Raw genomic sequence first — 16,205 nt, 5'->3', positions numbered from 1 at the left:
ATGCAAAAGAAGCACAATTTGATAAAATTAAGCATTCATTCATGGCTTAAAAAGAAAAAAATATATTAGTAAATTAGGAATAGAAACTTTCTTACTAGATAAAGGGTATCTACCAAAAAAGACAGCATACATCATATGTAATGATAAAATGCTATCCCCAGATTTGGGGTCTGTGTGTATAGCAGGCTTTAGTTGTATTTATGGGGGAGGGAGAAAGGAAAAGGAATGGCGGCAGTAAGATTCCTAAAAGGCTTGGAAGCTTGATTGTTCAGGCTATGGAAAAGTTAGAAGAAAATAGAGAATGAAAATGGAATGGGATCAGGATTAGAATAATTTTGGTGGGGGAGAGGAACCTGTTGGTAGATAAACTTTGTTGAAACTTTTTAAATGGATTAAATACAAGAAATGTTAAAAATTACCATATTCTATAACAGCTTTTAAACTACATATTGTAAACCACAGAGTGTAATGCATAGATTTTTTAAAATTTTGAAACAATATCATATTTGTAGTTTGAAATTTAAAGTTACAAGGATAGTACAAAAAACACCATATATCCTTCACTTAGCACCCAGTATTTTTCCATATTTACTTTATTCTCTCTTTAATTTTTCTATGTGTATATATATTTTTCTTGAACCAGTTAAGTTGCAAGCATGATGCCCCCATTACCCTTAATACATCAGTTCATATTTCATAAAAACAGATACTTCCCCACATAACCACAGTGCATTTATCAAATTAACATAGGTAAAATTCTGCCATCTAATTCATAGACCCAACTGTGTCTCTGCAAATTGTTCCCAGTAATGTCCTTTATAAACCCAAGATCCAGTTCAAGATCAGATATTCATTGTTTAGTTGTCGTTTTGTAGAGTATAGGCCTGTTTTTTGTAGAATGGCAAGTTTGGGTTTGTCTGCCTTTTCTCAGGTTATTTAATTATTTTGGTCAAGAATACCACAGAAGTGACGTTACTTTCTCAGTGTACCAGGCCAGGAGGCACATGATATTGATTTATCCTTTATTGGTAGTGATATCTTTTGTTTCTTGGTCAAGATGCTGTCTGCCAAGTTTTCCCATTGTAAATTAATAAGCATTCTGTGGGAAGCCACTTGAGACTATGTGAAACATCAGTGCATGGGTGTAAATATATGTGAGATGCTTTAATTAAAAAATAACTTAGAATTGGTTGAGTAGTTACTAAAGAAGTATGCTGTGATATAAGTGGAAGTTTGTAAATTCCTAATGATTAGCATATATATAGGCATCAGTTCGTTTAAACATGCTTGTTTATACACAGCACAAAAACTAGTGTCATGCAGATAAGCCAGTAAGATTCAGATATATATATTTCTAGTTTTAATTTTCTGTTTGATCTGAATTTTAACATCAGTGTTGATACCTCTCCAATAACTTTGTTATAATCAAACACGTCCATAAATAATTATATTGAACACTAGAATTATACCCTTTGGAATTTTAAGTTGAAGAGGATATTAGAAATCATTAAGTTTTTTGATCTAATTTATTTTGATTAATTCTGTAGACAAACCAAAAGGTTAGGGAAAATTGATTGTTTACTCCAAGTTACATGTTATGTGAAATGGCACAGGTTACCATTACAATTGAAGTCCTATAAAATGTAGAAATATATTTGCTAGTATTCTTGTTTGTAAAAGCCACATGGCAAGAGTTTAAATCTGAGATGGTGGCAAGTAGGTGGCATTTATGTTAATGGATTACCACTCTCCACACTCCCAATAAGCATATATACACCTTAACATTTGACCATTGATCTCTTCCTAGTTAGCTGGCTTCTTTTATAAATTGCTTCAGACAGCCATTAGTAATAAGTAGATGAAAATTGGCATACTAGTTCAAATATATTTGGTAGGTGTTTATAACAATATTGCATCCCCAAATTTAAATCCTCACTAAGTATCTGGAGGTACAGTGTTGGTCAAAACAGTTGAGAGAGAGAGAGAGAGAGAGAGAGAGAGAGAGAGAGAGTGTGTGTGTGTGTGTGTGTGTGTGTGTGTGTGTGTGTGTAAAAGGTGGACTTGTGTGTGTGTGTGTGTGTGTGTGTGTGTGTGTGTGTGTGTGTGTGTGTGTAAAAGGTGGACTGTAAACCAGTTAATTTTGTTACCAAAGCCAGAATGTGGCCTTGTCAATGGTTTGCAGTATGCACATTTAACTCATATTATCCATATGTAGAGATTCAGATTTGTTTCACAATTGCCTAGTAAAGTTGAAATAATTTTAATAGATTTCTTATTAACAACAGCCTTCATGACTTCTTAAGCATTTTATTGGTTGTCTTTCAGAACAAAAGAGATGAACACTTATTGAAAAAAAGAAATGTTCCCCAAGAAGAAAGTTTAGAAGATTCAGATGTTGATGCTGATTTTAAAGCAGTAAGTTACCTTGTTTTTTTGAAGTGTTTTAAAATTAATTTTTATAGTAACTAGGAGAACTACATTTTTAATATAAAACGAATTTTATAATAATAATTAAGGTAGATTAACTCTGACTTTAGCAGATAAGCTCTTTGATTGTAATTGTGCAAACAAACTCTGCTGAACTATCTTTTTTTCTTTTTAAGCAAAATGTAACACTAGAAGCTATATTGCAGGTATGTTATTAATTTAATATTCTCATTTTGAAGTGTTTTGAAATTGATTTTTTATTTTTTAATTTCTGAAATTTACATTTGGTCTTGCAGAATGCCACAAGTGATAACCCAGTGGTCCAGCTGAGTGCTGTCCAGGCAGCAAGGTAACACTAATTTGTCCAAAGAGAGAATTATGTCATACCTCATGTGTCTTAGCTGATAGTTTAGAAGGAGTACATTGTTATTTCTGTTCATAGTTTGAAAATTACAGTAATTAATTTCTTATATTTCTTTTTCTAGAAAACTGTTATCCAGTGACAGAAACCCACCTATTGATGACCTAATAAAATCTGGGATTTTACCAATTCTAGTCAAATGTCTAGAAAGGGATGATAAGTAAGTATAGATTTGACTCCCTATTCACTTTTTTTTAGTTAACTTAAAATTTAGGATTGCTGTTTAACTAATGGGCTCAGTTTGGTTTTGTGTTTATTATGTTTTCTGCTGTCATGCATTTTTAATGTAATTCTCCTATGATCATATTCAGCAGACCTAAAGTGCTTCTCTTCTTAGTTTCTAAAATATGTATATATTTTCTAGGAAATGTTTAGCTTTTTATTGCCTGTTCTAATTTATCTCAAATATTTAGTCTTTATTAGTTAGGGTTTTTTTATTAGTAATATTTTAAAACACCCAAATAGTGTTTGAGTCACTCTTTGCTTATGATTCTATATATAGATTAACCTCGTGACTGAGTCAACATGAATGGTTTCCAGAACTAAGTGGCTCATTTTTCCCCTGGGAATATTTCAGCTGATCTCTGTGTTGTCTTTAACAGAACTCCAGTCATGATTAGTTGTCCAACATCATGCTTTTTGTTTGTGGCAAATTAAGAATAAGGGGGCAAGTTATACTTATCCAGAAGAGAAAGGGAAGAATATCACTTGTTATCTTTTGAGGTACTGGCCTTATTTCCATTTGTGTTTAGAGATATCTCAGTGTTATATCTTAAACTTCACCAGTTTGAATTAACTGGGGAGAATGGAGGTTTGAACTCCAAAATACTTTAAAACAAATTCTGTTTTTGCATTTAAGAGCATTTAGACTGAAAGTTGGGATATTTCGCAAGGTGTTGTCCAGGAATTTTCAGTTGACTAGATACCACGGGTATTTAAAAGTACCTTCTGCTTCCATTGTGTGCCACAACTCTCCTCACCCTTCACTCCCAGGCCCTTACCAATTTTTATACTGTCATGTGTATTTTCTATAACAAGTTTTATTTAAGTAAAGGTAAGTTTTATTTCAGCTGTTTAGAAAATAAATTCTGCCTCCACCTTTAGGACCCCTTTTTTGTTCTTGGTTCACTTTTCTTCTTTTTTTTTATTTTCTCCTTTTCTTTCCAGCTTTGGCATAGACTCATTTGTGTGGGTACATCTATGGAACATAGAATATATACAGAAAAGTATGCTAAAATATAGAAAGCTTAATGAATAATTATAAAACACAGACTTGTGTAACCACCACCTAAAGCAAGAATAGAAAATTGTCAGTGGTTTGGATCTGACTTTATGGATTTGTCGTGGGAAGTGGTGCTATAGTGTAAAAGACCGTAGACTTTACAGTGAAGTAGACCCCGGTTTAAAATTAGGGTTTGATGTTAGCCAAAACCCAAGTGGCTTTTGAGCCTCAGATACCTCATCTATAAAAATTAGGTGGTTGTGAGGAATAGAAATTATATATATGTACAAAACACTCTACATAATATCAAGCTTATGATGTTCATTTATTGTTTACTTATTGTACTCATTTTTTTTTTCTACATCTTATCTCTTTCTCTTTTTTCACATGACATTTTGGAATACTTTTCCTGGCTTTGTAATTTTAGTTTTTACATGTTTCCATTTCTCATTTAAGGCCCCTGTTTCCGGTATTTTGCCAAACCACTTAACCAGCTTAATAGCTCTTTCTCCTTCCAGTCTGGGACAACGTACACCATCTTATCATCTTTGATCTTATTGTCCTTTAGCTTCTCCTCTGCCTCTGATACCTCCTTATCCCTTGCCTTCTGTCAGAATTCATCATGTAGTTCTTACACTTTCTCATCCATTTCATCTTTTTAACCTGTACTGTTTGCTATACACTAGGACATTTATTCTCCTTAAAACATTTTCCTTCTTGGGTCTCTTTAACCTTTTGATACTAACAACCTCTCTTGTTTTCTTCAATTTGCAGCCTTTTGTTCTAATTTTCTAACTTTTGGCTTGTCTTAGTTTTTGCTCACTACATCCCTTGCTACCTTGGTATACTACTTAAGGGAATTTATATTCTTTTGGCTATCTATGCTAACTTAATGTCCATAGTTTTCTTTTAACAGGTCTCTCCTACATTAGCCTTTAACCTTTTTTTACCTATTCTGCATATCATTGATTCCAACATTATTTTCTTTATTCCCTTTTTCAATAGCACTTTATAATTAGTATGTCTATAGAATAAATTCCAAGTTCTGATGCCTGGGATTTGAGACACACTCTCCACTCTCACCATTCAGTACACATACTTTTTTTTTTTTTTTTGCATATCTCCTTGGCTTAACTCTCTTGATCTGTTCCTCGTCATCCATACACATCATGATCATTCCACCCATGGCACCTTTTAAAAAGAAATTTCCAGCTGTCAGTGCCTGCCTTTTTTAGTCCATCTTTGAAAAGCTAGTTCAGTTTTCACTTTCTTTGTGAGATCTTTCATAACTTTTTCAAATTATAATCTCTTTTCAGCAAAATTATGTCATTGTAATATCTCCAGTTTGTAAATCTGATGGTGTAATGGCGTCAGATGGAATCCCAGCTTTAAGACTAGCCTTCAAGGCTGTAGCAGTGATTCAGCTGAGATGATGAGAACCTAGTGATTCAAGTGAGCTGATGAGGAACTCAACTAGCACAGTGACCTAGGGGGCAATTCTGTAAATGTAAGAAGTATTTAGGAGGTAAAATTGACATGATTTATTGATTAGATGTAGTGTCTGTAGTAGAGGAAGGAGTCAAGGGAAATAATGACTGGCTAAATGTTGTAACTACCAGTAGATTTAAAGAAGCGGGTTTATAATGACTAGCTTTGGAATCCAGTGAGATATTCAGATAGTGATGTCCAGCAGGCAGTTGTATATAACAAGATGAAATTCAAGGACAGTATAAGGGATAGCCATACAGGCCTGAGATTCATAAATTGAAGTGGTAGTTATGTGTCTAAAAAGATTTTTAATTGTTTTTTACAGTCCTTCATTACAGTTTGAAGCTGCTTGGGCACTAACTAATATAGCATCAGGAACTTCTGCACAGACTCAAGCTGTTGTACAGTCTAGTAAGTAAATTAAATTTCTTACACTCTGTGTTTTCTTTTAATGATGGCATGGAAGTAGAATTTTATAGTAAAGACCAAACTTTATCTTCTAGCATTTTTAAGCTGATGAATTTTTAAAGTTATTTTCAATGACAGATATCTTTCCTATAGGTATCATTAATCTATCATTAAGTACTTTTAATTGTGCTAACCAAAAAGGGAATCGAGTTTTATCTTTTGGGGTAGAGACCATCCTCTAATAACAGGATTTTAAGTTTCTGTTTAAGATGCTGAGTGGTGTATGCTTTTTAGCTTATAACATATATTTTTAAAATTTTGCTTATCTCAGAATGAGCCAATAACTATTGGTATGTTGACCAAAACTGACTACAAGCTCTTGGGAAAAAAACTATATATCACCAAGTACTTTGTTTCTTACAGTGTGGGACACTTAGCTGACTTTAGGTGGTAATCAAGGTGATTTTTAGTAGTACATGATGTAGCAATAAGTTCTGTTGAATCACATAGTAAGAATACTATTCTCTTTCAGTTCTTTTTCAGATATTTCAGTAAGAAATGTCAAGGAGAAAGTTTCCACTTAGGTGTTAGTTGTAACAGAAAGAGAACAGTTTTAGACTGGGGCTTTAAATATCAGTTTTACAGAACTGATAGATAAAATCAGTTAAGTTAAAAATGTGAGTCAGTTGAAACCCTCACGCATTGTCGGTGGGAATGTTAAATTGTGAACTTGCTTTGGAAAACAGTTTCCCAAAAGGTTAAACATCGAGTTTCCATATGACCCAGCAGTTCTACTTCTAGATGAAACCAAGAAATACAGAAACATGTCCACACAAAGACTTGTACTCAAATGTTCACAATAGCATTATTCATAAGTAACCCAAATTTCCATTAACTGGTGAGTGGATAAACAAAATGTGGTATACAATGGAATTCTATTCAGCGATAAAAAAGAATGAAGTAACTGATGCCTGCTACAACCTGGATGAACCTTAAAAACATTATGCTAAGTGAAAGTGTTACTGAACAAAGGCTCTCTGCCCAGTGTGCACAAAAGCCAATACTATGGCACCAGTTTTTGAGAAGAGAAAAGGCTTTATTCGAGATCAACCAGCAAGGAAACCAGAGGCAAGGTGCTCTCAAATCTGTCTCCCCAATCCAGATGCTGGGCTGGTTTTAAGGGGTATTGGGCAAAATTGGTTAGCTACCTCAGAATCAGACCATATGACTGGACAAAGTGGATTGATTGGCTAGCTCTGAATCAGGCCATATATGGTAATGAGGCAAAATGGATCGGCTAGCTTCGGATCAGGCCGTATGATGGGACAGAAGTTGATTGGCTAGCTACAATTCAGTCCGCATATGGTTATGAAGCTATTGGATGCCAGATCTCCCTTGCTGACGGACCCCTCACTTCATGAAAGGCTCTGATGGTTCAATTTCCAGCTTTTTAGTCCACGGACTGAAGATCTTTGGTTCCTGCGGTGCTTGAGGTCATCTGGAGGTCAAGGTCCTTCTCTATGCACATGCCCAGTTCATATCCTGCAAGACAACTTTTATAAAACAACTTGAGATAGGGAAATAGAACTAGTTTTAGCTAGTTTTAGATAGTCGCAAAAGAAGCCAGACACCAAAAAAACCACACAATGATTTCATTTTTATGGAATGTCAAGAATGGGCAAATCTATGAAGACATAAAGCAGATATTTAATGGTTGCCTAGGGCTGGAGGAATGGTTGGCAGAGGATCGAAAGGGGAGTGACTGCCATGGGTATAGGATTTCTTTTGAGGGTAATGGAAATGTTGTAAAATTAGATTGCAGTGATGACTGCAGAACTCTATATAAATACTAAAAATCTTATATCTCAATAAAGCTGTTAAAGTGTGAATCAGTTTCAGTAAGTTAAGTAAATATAGGTAGTACATAGATACAGCAAAAAATACTAGAGGTAATACACGATTGAGATTTAAGAGATGGAAATGGGTATAATGTGTAAGTTATATGAAGAGTAAGGGTTACAGAGATAAATTATTTTAAAATATAAAGTAGACCTGATATGAGATTAATCAATTCTTTGGTTATCCCATATGAGGAATTGAGATTACATTAACTAAAGTATTACATTTTAAGGTTTGGGGTAGGAACTTTTTTTTTTTTTTTTTTTTTTAATTATAGGAAATATTTCATGCTACTGTTTTCTTTTAGTTAATTAGTCGCAGGCTTTAGATACTGTCAGTTGGTGTGTTACTTGAGTATTACTAGGGGAAGATTCTGAAATTATTTTTAGGGTACAAGTATTTGCCACATTTATTTATCCACTGAACTATAAATTGGGAAAGTAGAATGTGCCAGGCTCTGTGTATTTTATCAGCTTATTTAGGCTGAAATTTATAAACTCTTCAACATTTTGCCAGTATAAAAGTAGTTTTTCTTTATTACAGATGCAGTACCTCTTTTTCTGAGACTTCTCCATTCACCACATCAGAATGTTTGTGAACAAGCAGTATGGGCTTTGGGAAACATTATAGGTAAGTTGCATTTGGGTTTGAAAAGACTCCAATTAAGAATCTTAATTAACTTTTTTCTTGCATTGGCATAGCCATTACACACTATGTTTCCTCTGAATTTAATGTGGTTGATATCTACTTGCCTCATAAATACTAACTTAAAAGGTGATATGACTTTGAAAAGGAGGAACAATTTGCTATCAGGATTGCTAGGTTAAATTTGTGTTCCCCAAATCAAAATCTGGAGAAACATCATTTGATGCCTTTGACTAATGGTGAGGAAACATAGAACATCAGTGTCCCAACATGAGCCATTGCATACATTTCAGACTTTCTCATCCTGAATGTAAATTTTTTTTTAAATACAATTTTCATTTCTGTAGGTGATGGTCCTCAATGTAGAGATTATGTCATATCACTGGGAGTTGTCAAACCTCTTCTGTCCTTCATCAATCCTTCCATTCCCATCACCTTCCTTCGGAACGTCACATGGGTCATTGTCAATCTCTGCAGGAATAAGGACCCCCCACCGCCTATGGAGACAGTTCAGGAGGTAAATGAAGAATTGTAAAGGCCAGATGGTATATTTTCCCTATGTTTATGCTTTAAGTGTTTATGCACAGGGAATGAAATAACACATATTATGATTTCATTGCAGGTATGAGATTTTTTTAAGTAACGTATCATATTTAATTACTGACTCCTGTGAAATAAAAGTTGAGTGTCTTAACAATACTTGAAAGAATGTCAGTCTGTCCTAATGCTTATTTTTAAATGACTGTTTTCATTAAAAGAAAACTTACAAAAAATTCAAACAGAAAAATACAAAAAGAAAAAAAATCTGTTTTATTTCTGCATTGCATTGTTGGTTTAATGCTAAAAAAGAAATAAGGGATTGCTGCACATAAAACTAGTGCACTTACATGCAAGTGTTCTTGAGCGAATTTGCATTAAAAAGCTCAGTTGATTTCTGACAAAATTAATGTTAAGTGTGACATACTTTGTGTTAAATCTACTAATTTAAGCAATGTAAAAAACTTTCCTATTTACTTCTATATGTAAATGGATCTGAGTATTTTGAGTTTTAAAAAATCCTATGTAACTTTTATTCATTTAACTGTGTACAGAACTATTGACTGTATATATTTATAATTGACGTCTTTGGCCAGGTTCTGCTACCTTTTGTTGTTATTCAAAGGTATTTAGTGTGATTCCCACCACCACCTGTTCCCTTGCTCCTAGACTTTAAATGGAGATCTGTAAGGTCTGAATTCAACAAAGCATTATACTTCATACTAGTTTTAATTTTCTTGACTAAAGCTGATCTCAAAAACTTTAATTTGACTCAAGTAGCTTATTAAATAAAACCTTATTTTTATTTAAGCAGGTGAGACAGTGACGGCAGTTTTAAGAGTAGCTTTTCTTAAATAGCTGTAACTATGTATTTGCATCTCCATTCTTTCCACTTGACATTATATGTCATGAAGAAGTTTATTGAAAACAATTGTTTTTCCTTTAAAGTACATTTATCTCTGCCAGATTTATTTGGATGTTTTAATTGGACATTTGAAATAAGCTTTTGGTTTTTCAGATTGAATTTATCAGATTTTTGTTTTCCTAATAGATAGTCAAACAGATTTAACATTGTCTTTCTTGCCCTACAAACAGTATTTACTGGTTTTTGTGTCACAGTTTATTTTTACAAAGACATATTCATCAACTTTAGTGTTACTTATTGTTTATCTTTTTCCTCAGATTTTGCCAGCTTTATGTGTCCTCATATACCATACGGACATAAATGTAAGTAAAGCAGAAGCATAAATGTGGGATTTTGCTCTTGATGGAACTGCAGGGATTTTTAAATAAGTGTCAACATATATTTTATCAACTTGTCAAGCTATTACAGTGTGTATGTACTTGTCAGAAATGTGATTAAGTTTAAATTAGGTTTATAGCTTAAGTCACTCAGACAGCAAAAATTCTAACTTTAAAATTACCACATATGTAGTTAGTTTATTTGTATTATTATGTAGGGTTTTTAAGTATTAATATTTGTAAAGTCGTAAAACTTCATAAAGCACCTTCATATTTTAGCTCATTGATTCTTTTAGTGGGTAGGCTAGACATTATTGTCCCAATTTTACAGAAGAAATTGAGCCTCAGGAAGAGGTTAAATGCCTCGTCCAAAGTTGTAGAGCTAGTAAGATTCAGAGTCAGTATTCAAACTGAGGTCTTCTAACAACAGATCTTGTGTATTTTCTATGAAACTATGCTGTCTCCCAGGCTACAACCTTTTTAGGTGTGGAACTGAAGAATATAGAGGATAGTTTTAAATGCAGTGCCCAATTTTTAGATGATCTTTTCACTATGTGAGATTTAATGAAATATTTACTTTCTATATTCTGGCAAATTTGATATATTTGAGCAATCTGAAAATTCTACTAATTACACCAAAGTGAATTGTTATTCTTCCTAGGAATAAAACAATGGATAAATTTCAGTGAATCTAGCATTGATCTAGCTTCTGTTGTTTCAACTAAGATCTCTTTCTTATTTGTTGCATATTTGTATTTTTATAATCCTATCTTTGTTTATACACACACACACACACACACACACACACAAGTGTGCCAAAATTATGTGTAATTTATCATTGGGATAAAGAAAATACAACTTTGCTTGCATTTCTCACAAGGCAATATAGTTTATATATAAAAATTGAATACCATTTCTCCAGCTCATTCTAGGATTTTAAGCTTGTAGGATGGAATCTTAAAAGCAACTAAAGTCACTTTTTATTTGTGACATATTAGCCTGAAATGTCATTAAAATTAAGTAAAACATGTTTATATACTGTTCTGTTTTCAAAACGGATATAAAGTGTTGGTAGTGTTTATGTGAAAGCAAAGGGTATTAAAGTGGCAAAGTACTATAGTTACAGGTATATTGGGCAAGTTTAGCACACACAGATTGTTCCACTTAAAGCCAGAGTTGTTCCGGGAATTGTGAGTTCACAGATAAAGAAGACATAGAGACCCTGCCCTCTAAGACCTCAACATTAACAGCAGGTAAAAAAAAGAGTAAGAGGAATAAATTTTTGTCGAGAACTTGCTATACTGAATCTTTTTCTGTACTCTCCTTTTATCTTACCAGTACCCGTATAAGTTTTCTTCTATTTTACAAGCAAGGAAATTGAAACTCTGTAAAGTTAAATGACCTATCTAAGGTCAAACAATGAATAAGAGCCATAGCCGAGAATTGAAGCCAGGTCCAAAGCCTATGCTCTTTCATAACATAATCATATAAACACACAACACAGTGTGAAAGCAAACAAGAAAAAAAAAGTGTAATAGAGGAATAAGCAAAATACTAGATCATAGAAGCACAGATAATTTTGTCTGGCTAACCAGAAAGCTTCACTGAGGTGGTAACGTTTGAGATGACCATTATAAGGAAAGGGAAATGGTGACAGAGATGTCAAAGATGATGTTCATAGCTAGCGTTTATCAAGAGTTTTAGATGTGCCAGGCAGTGTTTTAAGCACTTTTCTTATGTTAACCCATTTGATTCTTACAAAAATCCTGTGAGGTGGGTACTGTCATCACCTCCATCTCTGTTATCTACAAATGTGGTAAAAGAGGCTGAGGTAGTTAAGTAATTTGTCTAAAGTCATAGAACTAGGATGCATAGGGTTTTGTCAAGTCGGGAAAGCCATTTCAGGAACATGAGAAAAGATACTAAGGACTCAGGAGAATACCTGGAGGTTTTAGACATTTCATTTGCCATGGAGTTTATTTCAGGGTTTTGAATCCTGTGTTAAAGAGTTTTGGCTTTATCTTGTAATGAGCGCAGAGTCATTTGAGATTTTTAAATAGAGGATTGATATGTCTGTTACACACAGATACAGTTATCTGTAACTGACAGGTAACTTAGAAAAGGCATGGAAAGTTTAAGTTGGGAAAGTTTGAATATAAGTAGACCTATTTTGCTGTCATAATAGGCTTAACGAAGTTGGTGAAAGTATGAACTAGAACCAGTAATAATAGGAATGGTTAAGGGAGAAAAATTTTGAGTGTTACGAGATCAAGTGAGTAGAACTTGGAACTTTTTCCTCTGGGCGGTATTTCCAAGAAGCAAAAGGTGATACTGTTGGCCCTTCATATCTGCGGGTTTCGCATCAGTGGATTCAACCAACCACAGATTGAAACCTGCATATACGGAGGGCGGGCTGTATTATGCCACTTTATATAAGGGACTTGAAGCATCTGTAGATTTTGGTATCCATGTTGGTTCTAGAACCAATCCCCCACGGGTACCAAGGGACAACTGTACAGATTTGGGATTTATCAATATTTAAGGGATTGATGTAAATATGGGCGTTGCTTGGGGGAGGGTGTATTTCAGAAAGGGGCTAAAAATTAAACTGTAAGAAAAAAAGGAGTTTTTAAAAGTAGTGTGATGGAAGCATAAATTATGAGACAAAGAATGAGGAAAAAATAAGGCAGAGATTTAGCAGGTTCTAGATCATACATGGTCTTGCTTACTACATTGAGTCACATCGTTTTTGTGAAGCTGATAGGGAGCCAAAGAATAAGTGGTCAAATTAATACTCGTATTTCGAATTGATAGCTCATACTACTTAAGTGGGGTGTAGATTTTAGGGGAGACTGGAATTGGGAAGGCAGATTGATAGTTTTATGGTAGGAATGAGAGAAAATTAGGGCCAGAACTAGAGCTAGAATTAGGAATAAAAAGGCAAGGGGAGACTTGAGAAATGCTTATATGATAAATTTGCTGTATTTTATATGGGTTGTGTGTGAAAAGAGTCAAGGATAATACCCAGCGTTTTTAACTTGGATTTTAGTGTAGGACACAACGGAAAAGAATAGCAGCAGAGAGAGGTATAAAGCAACAGGAATGAGTTAAAATTTTATGAGATGATGACCAATGAGAATGCTGGAAAAGAAGCTGGGTTGGGGTGTAGAGATTGATTTGGTGGGTTTTAGACTTCAGTATGCCTATGTGGCATTAGAAGCAGAACTATATGTTGACCCTGAGGACTAGTCAAGAAATCTGGATTGATTAGGTGAGTATGCTCATTTGCTTTCTAGTTATTGCGTTGCTTAAAGTTAATTTGCAATCACAGTGATTCTGTAGCATTTGATTTTCTTGCCCTTTTTGAAGTTGTTCATCCATGGCTTGAAATGCCTGGACAATTTTGAGTGTCACCTAATGTCTGATGCAAGTCTAGCTTATTTTACTGCTGTTACAAATGAAATTTGTCAGTTGTAGCAGATGGGTTGTGTTCTGAAACTTGATTGTTGGTGATAAGTTGGTCAGGGGGTCCGCAAGACCACCCTCAGATTTAATGAATCATCAGGAGAACTCAGAACTCAGAAAAGCTGTTATACTCATGCTTATAGTTTAATATAGCAAAAGGATACAGATTAAACTCAACAAAGACAAAAGGCAGATAAGGTCAGTCATGTGGCATGGACTGCCCACATGACTGACCTTAGTTTCCAGTAAGAGGTCAGACTGATAACAGCATGGCCCACGGCCTCAGGGAAACAGAAAGAGGTAGGTATTTGTCATAAATCATATTGTCAGCACAAACTATCTGGCACAGCCCATGGTGTCAAGTATACAGAAACATTGTTATCAGGCAGGGTATTCCAAGGGCTTGGATGTTATCTTGAAGTAGATGATCAAAGACTAGTCCTTTCCTTGGAATGTGCAGGATTTAAGCACCCAAAATCTACTACTGAGTTATCTTTTACTGCATAGAAGGATTAAATGTAAGTATATGTTGGAGTTTGTGGAAAAAGTAGATTTAAAGGATAATACAAATATTTTCATAAACTTTTTGAATACTCTTGTATAATTGTAACTTGTTTCAATTCCAGTTGTCACTGAAGCCTGTGTGAAGTTACCGTTCCATGGACATTCCATATGCGTCTAATTTAGGAAATGCTGTACTTGTTAATAGCAGTTTTCAGTAATGGTGCCTAACAGGACATTATTTGTTAGCGTATTTACTAGCGGTGGCAAAAATCAGTAGAGCTCTTTTAGCTGAGGATATCGTTATTATAAGACTTCTGATTACTAAAGATTTTCTTTTGGCTCACAGGATACACGTTTTCAAGAAGGTTATTAGTTCAAAACATTCACCCTGTAGAGTTGTCAATCTTGTGTGTGTGTATGTGTCTCCTTTTGTGTATGTCTAGAGATTAGTTTCTAGCATCTTTGAGCATCTGAAGTATTGTTGATGTAAAAAGTTTTAAAGTTTTCTAGTAGTGAAAAGCAGACATAAATAGTGAAATATAATTAAAGTAGCCCAGAATTGTTGAAGACCTTGTTGGCACATGATTTATCTGATTACTAACTAGAACAAAAAGAGTACACTCATTAACTATTATTGGCCATAAAAGCCAGGTAGTTGAGCACAGAAATCAAGAAAAAAAGAAAACGAAGAAAAAAGAATGGTACAGGGGGAAAGTATAAAATAGCAGAAGCAACTTGGGAGAAGACAATGACAGGTAAAATTATAAGCATCAAAGACATTGAACAGCTTTTAACCTGATAATGGAGATAAGGAAAGCAAACTTTGAAGAAAACAGAAAAAATATATATAAAGTAATCTTGTGCTGTGGATTTCAATTTTTTTTTTTTTTTCATTTTTTTAAATGAAATTTTCCATGAAATCCCAGTACAGTGGTCCCTTGGTATCTGCGGGGGATTGGTTCCAGCACCCATGTATATACCGAAATCTGCAGATACTCAAGTCCCACAGTTGGACCTGTGGAACCTGAGATTATGGAAAGTCATCCCTACATATCCATGGGTTCTGCATCCCATGAATACTGTATTTTCTATCTATGGATGTGGAACCCGCAGATGCTGAGGACCAGCTGTATTTATTGAAAAAAATCTACATATACGTGAACGCTTACAGTTCAAACCCATGTTGTTCAAGGGTCAACTGAATATTAAAAAATTAAAGAGAGACTACAATAATCTGCAGTTTCAGGGGGCTTAAGACCTAGCTCTAGCTTACCTCCCCCCACTAGCCTTTGAGACACTGTCATGGAGACCTCACTGAAAACGATTAACTGATCTCAATCTAGAATCATTAAATATGTCATTATTCTAGGCCTCTGTATATTAGTCAGAAAAAAAGGTTTTCTGCTAATAGTAGTAAGGAAAACAAAGTTACATTTCCTTTAGTAACCTCCTAAAACTTAACAGGATTCTGTTTTGTGGGTATGGTTTATTCAAACACTATTATGGGTAGGCATTTAGGCTAGTTCCTGAATTTTGCAAATAGAAATAATATAGCAGTGAGTATTCTTGTGCATTTTCATATTATTGGAGGTGTATCTTCAGAGTAAATTCCTAGGAGTGGGATTGCTGTATCAGAGTGAATATATTTGTAATTTTTTTACATACTGCCAGGTTCCCTGCTTTAGGGGTTGTGCCATTTTGTCTCCCTAGCATCAGCATACAAAAGTGACTTTCTCCATAGCCTTGCCAAGAGTATGTATTACCTTTTTTATTAGCATATTCATTATTACAAATCATACTTTATGCCTCTTATCTAATCTCTCACCTACCCCTCTCCTCTCCCCTCTAATAACCATAGATTTGTTCTCTCCTAATAGATTAGCTGTTTCTCTGTTGATTTGTTTTCTAGATGATCTGTCCAGTACTGAGAGAGATGTGTTCAGGTCC

The 16,205-nt window shown here is 34.4% G+C and overlaps 1 protein-coding gene across 1 annotated transcript in view; it reads left to right on the top strand.

The window, feature by feature from the left end:
* KPNA3 (karyopherin subunit alpha 3) overlaps positions 1-16,205 on the top strand; it is a 95,811-nt gene that overhangs the window by 65,529 nt on the left and 14,077 nt on the right. The window contains exons 3-10 of the mRNA XM_063102165.1: positions 2,326-2,415; positions 2,604-2,633; positions 2,724-2,776; positions 2,913-3,008; positions 5,884-5,969; positions 8,409-8,495; positions 8,858-9,027; positions 10,230-10,274. Of these exons, the coding sequence (XP_062958235.1) occupies positions 2,326-2,415; positions 2,604-2,633; positions 2,724-2,776; positions 2,913-3,008; positions 5,884-5,969; positions 8,409-8,495; positions 8,858-9,027; positions 10,230-10,274 (657 nt within the window). The remainder of the gene's footprint in view (positions 1-2,325; positions 2,416-2,603; positions 2,634-2,723; positions 2,777-2,912; positions 3,009-5,883; positions 5,970-8,408; positions 8,496-8,857; positions 9,028-10,229; positions 10,275-16,205) is intronic.

Source organism: Cynocephalus volans, chromosome 7, assembly GCF_027409185.1.
Source record: "Cynocephalus volans isolate mCynVol1 chromosome 7, mCynVol1.pri, whole genome shotgun sequence".
NCBI lineage: Eukaryota > Metazoa > Chordata > Mammalia > Dermoptera > Cynocephalidae > Cynocephalus > Cynocephalus volans.
This window is presented reverse-complemented; position numbering and strand designations above follow the sequence as displayed.